This window comes from Ictalurus punctatus, chromosome 11, assembly GCF_001660625.3.
Source record: "Ictalurus punctatus breed USDA103 chromosome 11, Coco_2.0, whole genome shotgun sequence".
Taxonomy (NCBI): Eukaryota; Metazoa; Chordata; class Actinopteri; order Siluriformes; family Ictaluridae; genus Ictalurus; species Ictalurus punctatus.
In genome coordinates, this window is record NC_030426.2 from 20496199 (window position 1) to 20503698 (window position 7500).

Genomic DNA, 7500 nt, shown 5'->3' on the forward strand with positions numbered 1-7500 from the left:
TCCTGTGCTGAATCGATGACGAGTCGAGAGAGGGTCTTCAGTCGAAGGGCAAGATCATACAGCAGATATCAACATTGGACAAGTGCTGAGCTTTGCAATTTGGAGCTCCACAGAACAGTGTGTGTTTATGCGAAGGTCTGCACTCCTCTGACCGGAATAGACGAGAAGAAACTGTAATGTATTTTTATGAAAACTTGCTCAGAAGCATTAGGACCATCAAAGCTACTTTAACAGTATTCCATTGCTGTGACTTAATAATGCAGGTGAAGTAGCTTGGCTGAAATGCGCACTAACTGACGAGCCAGTCTTCGAGAACTGAACTTTCTCCCTTCATTCATGCCTGCTTCGGTCTGTCCGTGGAGCGCTTCTCTCTAATACAACTGCACAGGGTGAACTGAAAGTGCCTGTCCTTGCCCAGAGTCCTTACCTCGGATCTTGTGTTGACTACTCGCGGGACTTTTAATAAGGTGCTAAATCAGCATATCTGAAGCTGATTTCTGGAGGACCGCACAATGGACGACTCCAGTATTCTAAGACGGCGAGGTCTCCAGGTAATGCTCCTTGATAATGGGCTTTGATGATATGTAGTGTGTGTTTCTCTCATGCCCCGTTGTCCATCCTCGTGTTAACTGTCCAGGATGCTTAACACGGACATCTTTGTTTTGGTTTTCAGAATTTTTTTTTAGTTAGCACCTCATCTCGTAATATTCATCAGCATTTTCACACCGTCGAGCGTCTAAATGAAGTCAAAGGCGCTTCTGACGCTTACTGACGTTCCTCATGGCAATGCTTGTGACATTAGGCGGTGTTTAACCACCGTCTCTATTGCTGGAAACCTTGAAAACGTGATGTAACCCAGTTCACTCTGGATGTAATAAGTCGAAACAGATACTGAGGTTGCAGTTGGCCGTTTCCTTTCCGTTCCTCTCTCGGGGATTAATTGAATAATTCAGTCTCTTCATTGCAAATTTCTTTGCAACACAGTTGGAACGAATACATGTTAATCCGTGTGCCTGTAACGTCTCGGCAAACCACCGTGTCTCTCCTCGAGCTTTTGCTTTACAACATCTTCCACATGGAACATGAGCATTCAGGGATCTCGGTTATCTCTGAGAATTTAATTCGCACATGTCTGACATTAACCATAAAGCCATGCTGATATTACACAAAGAAAGCCACAGGCCAACACAATACATTTATATCACTAGTATCAAGTTTTTCATTCAGCAGCCACCGAATCAGTTCGAGTCCTACTGGGAAAGCTTATGCCAGTGTTGTGTATAGAGGCTACATTTTATTAGCGTTATATCGAAACGTTTATCTTGTGTATTTGTGAATTGTTTATCTCGTGTATTTATCTTGTGAGAGATTATTACACGACATTTAATCTTGTGTAATAATATCTACATTGCTAGCACAAGTACAGAGATATTAGTGAGACTGTACTTGGTCAGTCTTAAAGGATTAAATGGTTTAGAGCCTATAATGGAAATTATATAGGATTTTTATTTTTTTTTTTAGGTTATTAAATAGATAAATTGCTGTGTTGTGTTGTAAATGAGTTTGTGCTTGTAATTACTTAAGCGTTGTCTGGTCTTTTTTTGGGGGGGTTGTGAAGAGCTACTAGGATAGTCGGTGAGATATGACACTTATCTAGTCCTAGCCAGATAAATCGTTGTGGGATAGATCAGGTTTGGATTTGAAACTGAGCAGAAATGCAGACACTTGACCTCAACACACGCTTGTCTTGATCAACCCTAATGACGAGCTTAAAGCACTGAAGGGACGTCCTTGTGCCGTGGACATATAGTACTGGTGTAATGGATGTAAAATGTAACGTAGTGATAAATCGCCTATTGCAATTGAACCGGGTATGAGTGACGATGCAGAATGTTTGGCCGAGAGAGAGGTTGGGGGATATTCGCTGAGCTCTGTGTTTTGCGAGTGCACTGAACTGGTGTGGAGGGTTGTTTTTGCAAATCCCTCCATCCTGAGGTTCTGCCCCGGGGGCTCTGTTCTGTTAAAGCCTGGGATCAGATGAGAAACTCCCACCGAAAGCCTGTCCACTTTTTAGCTCTCGACCCGATTAGCAGCGATATTTCCATAGTGTCATATGTGTTACATTCCTTCAAGGCAGTATTAAATTATTCAGCATTGCTTTTTCGAGTCATTCTGAATAAAGACCTCCTTCCCCATCAGTTGTTGATGAATAGGCTGTTATGACCAAAAGCTTTTGCCTTATTGCTCCTAATGTGTCTCTCTGGTATAAGACCTGAACCCTGTGAGCTGTACAGATGCACTTGGATGGTTTTTATTTTTGAAGAGGATAAAGGGTGTGTGTATGTTAATGATGGTTCTGTTGAATCTTGTTTCCTAGTGGTTCTTGCTCCCAAAGCTCTGGCTATGATTTTCTCCAGTGTTTGTGTTCAACAACTAGTCAATAACTAGTCTTTGTTCCAGACATAACTTTCAATTGATTAGACGATTCAGTTTCGAGCCAAACTGGATTTCACATCCAAACTGAGTGTCTCTCCCCCCGAAGTGTTTTAAACCCATGTATCAGGAGTGTGATAACATCTTGTGTTGTGGTTAGTTAGACGTTCTAGTGAATTGTGTTTCCTTCTGGCTCAGTCGTCCCTCACACCAAACCCAGCTTGTCTCTTGAGTGCAGGGATAAAATGGGAAATTGGTTTTTCTCTGGAAGTGACACTGCCTGTGAGTAATAAGCAGCACCTAGATAAGCTGTTCAGGCTCATCTTTATGTTGCTGATATTGTGAGTTTGCTGATTTATTTCTGGCTTAGACCAGCAAGTATTGCTCGAGGAGTTCAATATGTCTGACGTGTGTTCAGCAAGCTTTTGTTTCCTGCATTTCCAGTCCAATTTTAATGAGGAGTTTAATATCTAAACAAAGGTGTGCATAAACCAGCTTAATTGCACAGCATAAACGTGTTGAATAAATGTATTTAATTAGTGTGTGTTGCAGAAACCTCTGCATTATTGATTCATCATTAGTGGAAAACGAGCGTGACTCCTATTAATAGATCTGCACTTAACATTAATAGGTTTAATCTAATGGTGGTTGTGCCTAGGCAGACCTTTTCACTTTGAGTGCTATGGAAATTCACAAATCTTATTATGAAGTATTATTATACCATCCAAACAAATCTTCTATTTAGTATTTAAAGATAATGTTTATAAGAGACGTCCGTATTATGGTTAATGATGAGGGAACGAGTAAGCAGACGCTATAAAGTCAGATTTCCCGTAGAAGCGGTTTAGCTCACTGTCAGTCATTGTTGTCAAAAAATAACTCCTCTTGTAGCCCTGGGAGAGATTTTAAATTTAGCAACGTGGCTTGAAATGTTAGGATTTAAAAATATATATATTCAGTAAATTAACTAACGATGATGATAATGATGATTAAAATTGAAAAGGCTGATGCTTATCTAGCTTTGCCATGTAAAGATGAGCTACAGAGCAGTATTAGCCTGTGTTCTCATCTGTCGCGCTGCTTTTCGGGTTCAATAGTAAATGGTTCTCCAGCGAGTTTAGAGATGAGCTCATTGCACCTATGAGAAAAGAGATGAGGCGAATTGGATCAGTAGCGATAAATACTGAAGAAGAGGAAGCCTTTCACGTATACATTACTGCACAGTGAAATTCTTTTCTTCCCATATCCCAGGTTGTTTAGGAAGTTGAGGTCAGATCGCAGGGTCAGCCATGATACGGCGGCCCTGGAGTGGTTGAGAGTTAAGGGCCTTGCTTAAGGGCCCAACAGTTGCAGCTTGGTGGTACTGGGGCTTGAACCCCCGACCTTCTGATCAGTAACCCAGAGTCTTAACCGTTAAGCCATCACTGCCTTACTGTAATGGTGTAGTGTACTGTAATGGTGTACGAGACTCTTAGACACACATTGCTATATTATATTAACCATATTGTCTTGAAGTGACCCGGTGTCTGTTAGCCAGCATCGCTAGGTTAAATTTTGCCGCATTGACCGGTTCGAGAGACAAACTGCTCATGCTGTGAAGTATGCAAGTGATGATTACACAAACGTCAATTGTATTTATAACAAAATAATTTTATAGTATGATATTACAGTGCTTAACTTGTAAGCAAGCCTGTACTTTCACTAAACATAATATTGTTCACGGGCATTATTACCCATGTTTGAACAGACTTCAGCCCTACTTTTTAAGAACAGCTTCCCATGGGTTCCACACATCCAGTGTGTTATTGATGGCCCTCAGGATGCAGACGTTTCCCCGGTTTCTCCCGCTCTTACACATGCCCTCTCGATTCTGTTTTTTAATCCTGTTTTCTGTAAAAAAAAACAAAAAACAAACACCCAGCAGAATTCAGAGAGGGATTTTCACAAAGGGTGAGGTCTGTACACAAAGGAATCTCTGGCTTGAGCACAGCTGTGGTTATGAGTGTGGATGTTTGCGTGTCAGTGTGAGGACGGTCGCTGTGTGCAGGTAGTTATGCCTTGCCTCAGGATCCTTGCTAAAGATAAAATGAAGAAAGGATCAATTGGGGAATGGGTTTGATGGCGTATAGAGGATGTGTGCAAGTTAATCATGCCCTTAAACGTTCCAGCTTCACAATAAAAGATGCTTAGAAATGTCTGTAGAAATTCCAACTCGAGTTGCACGGTAATAGTTAAAATTGCTAAAATTTCGATTATTGAAATAATAGCTGTTGCATTTAGTAAGCCAATTTATGAGCAGAGAAATTGTATTACACTTGAAATATTGAAATATTTTCACATTTTCATCTAGATAGATTGCATAAAAACGTGAGGGGGAAACCCATGATTTAAACTAGCAAAGTTAATCAAACGATAGCGATTAAGGGGGCCAAGCACTTTTTTGACCCACCCCTTAGGAATGGAGAAAGATCAGAAGCCAGTGGACCCATCAGCTGTGATATCACCCCACTTCCTGTTTTCAGTAGCCCTCTGAAGTTGCAAACGAACTCGAAGCTTGTGTGTTAACATTAGGTCATGTTGCGAAATACGTGACAAGATTTGTCAACACGTTAAAGCATCGTTTTGTTCGGGTTGGATTCTCAATGCTATGGTCAATTTTTTTGTGATGAGAGGAAGTTTAAAAAAACAAACAAAACAACAGCAGTTTTTACGGTTTGGAAGTATTCACAAATTCATTACATGAAGAACACTCTGCACCTTCCAGGGAAACAGGAAGAATCATGGATAAAAGGTTACTGTCAATTTGACAAATTTGTGAATTGTAGCTCCCCCTAGAGGTGAATTTAGATGAAACTTCTTGGAGTCCCATAGGTTGTGGTCCTTCACTCGGGTACAAAGTTTGGTCTGAATACGTCACCCATGCTGAGGTATGTCCTCATGTACTGTTTGGGGACTTCACCTCATTTACACATTATGGATCCAAGTATATAATCCAAGAATTTGGGTTTTGTTCCGGTTCGTCTCACGAGGCTGTGGTGGAAATGTCACGATTATTAGACAAAATCTATAGGAAAAGAAATGGAAAAAATCAACTGCTTTTGAACATTTAAAATAAAGTGGTGGAAAATCCCCTATGGTGGAAATGAACATCGTGGTATCCGTTGAACTCGGCATGATTCAAAGAATCAGAGGAAAGGAGAATTGCATTTATATGACGTTGTTTGCAGAGTTAGGGTTAATCCTGTTGATCAGCTTCTAATTGTTGATTCAGTGATGGAACAGTCAGCTTTCTTTGTTTTTCCCACACTCATCTCTTTTTTTTTTCCCTTCTCATTACTGCTCTTCAGCTCTGTTCTGTTTAGGGCTGTTTCAGGTCCTGGCTGAAGCCGCAACACTGCAGGATTGTGTTTATTCAATTTATCTCAAGACCGTGCTGCATTTTCCTCCAGGTACAGAACGAGTAGTCTCGGCTGCTGAGCAGCTAAACGACCTGTGACACGAGTGCAGACTGATTAGCTGTATCTAATCAAGAAGCAAAAGCGAAGCTCTGCGTCGTAGCAGATCCAGTACCGTATCTCACTTCAGTCTGCTGTGGACTCAGAGCGGTTCTCACAGTACAGTATGGAGGACATAAAACACAACGGGACGTACCGTTATGAGAAAAGCATTAAAGAATGGATGGTGTGTTGTGATGTGGTCCAAAAATAAGGGGACCACCCAGGAGTTGTTGTGGAACATCTGCCAAGCAAGTCATTTCCTGTTATTCCTTGTATTATAGCAGCTATAAACGGTCATTCCCTTTACCACCCTAAGTTTTTTTTTTTTTTTTTTTTGCTCTCCTGAAGTTAACAAGACAATAATGAGGCTTGTCATGTTACTGAGAAACCACAAAGCCCTCCATCTTGAAGTTACAGCTTTACCGCTCAAGGTGCTTTCACACGTACAGCGACTCGCAGCGACAAAGCGACCGGAGACCATTCCTTTTCAACGATAGCTGGCTACATGAGCGACAGCGACTAGATGTGGGCATGTCCAGCGACTTTGGAAGTTGAGGAATGTTTAACTTTATGAAAATTAGGAGCGTCTTGGTGCAGCGACTACCAACGGGAGTGAAGACAGTAGCGTGCACGTGATCCGTAGGCACCCGTGCTCACTAGCAGAAGCAGCACCATTGTGGCTGTAGCAATTAGCTTAGTTTAGCTTAGATTGGCTTAGGATCTTGGCGGTTATTTAAAGCAAAAAAATAATAATAATAATAAAAGAAATGATAATGAAGCACAGTCACTTTTTATTGTAATCGAGCAAAATCCCAGTCTAGCTCCTATCTCAGTAAGTGAGCGTCACCATCAGGGTGTAGTTCACTATATATTCGATGGTGACCGGGAGCCAGACCTCAGCTCTTTGGCTGTGGTCTCCATGTTTCCTGGGTGAAGTGTCCGGCTTGGTGATTCTCGTTCCTGGGCGCCGGAGCAGCGAAAAGCCGGACACTTCATTTAAGATAGGAGCTGCACTGGGAGTTTGCTCGATCTTAAATGAAGTGCCCCCCCCCTGTAATTTAATAAAAAAAACTGGAACTTTCATATATTCTAGATTCATTACACTTAGCGTGAAATATTTCAAGCTTTTTTTGTTGTTGTTGTTTTAATCTCGATGATTACGGCTTACAGCTCATGGAAATAAAAAAATCCAGTATCTCAAAATATTTGAGTAAAGAATGTATAATACAGAAATGTCGACCTGAGAAGAGCTTTAATCAGCTAATTAACTCGGAACACCCGCAAAGGTTTCCTGAGCCTTTAATCTCTGAGTCCGCACTCTAGGCTATCGCCTGGGCGGTCCAGATAGACAGACTGACCTGCCTTTCCTGCCAAAGCACTGGATAAATGTATTAAGAGTTGAGCAATGAGCTCACTCTGCATCCATGCTGGGAGCATGAGCTCATCGTTACAGCCAGAGGACAGAGAAGGAGGGGTGAAGGAGAGAAGGAAGAGTGCCAGAAAATGTGAGGTCTCAGCTGCAAGGGCCACACGCACACGCACACACGCAGTCAGACTTGGTTAGTCTTTG

At 41.7% G+C, this 7500-nt stretch overlaps 1 protein-coding gene across 3 annotated transcripts in view; it reads left to right on the top strand.

Moving 5' to 3' along the window:
- mast2 (microtubule associated serine/threonine kinase 2) overlaps positions 1-7500 on the top strand; it is a 153001-nt gene that overhangs the window by 69417 nt on the left and 76084 nt on the right. The window contains exon 1 of one of the 3 annotated variants that reach the window (XM_017479809.3): positions 1-551. This exon is cut by the window's left edge and continues 1046 nt beyond it. The exons of the other annotated variants lie outside the window; for them this stretch is intronic. Within the exon in view, the coding sequence (XP_017335298.1) occupies positions 513-551 (39 nt within the window). The 5' untranslated portion in view covers positions 1-512. The remainder of the gene's footprint in view (positions 552-7500) is intronic. 3 annotated transcript variants of the gene reach the window in all.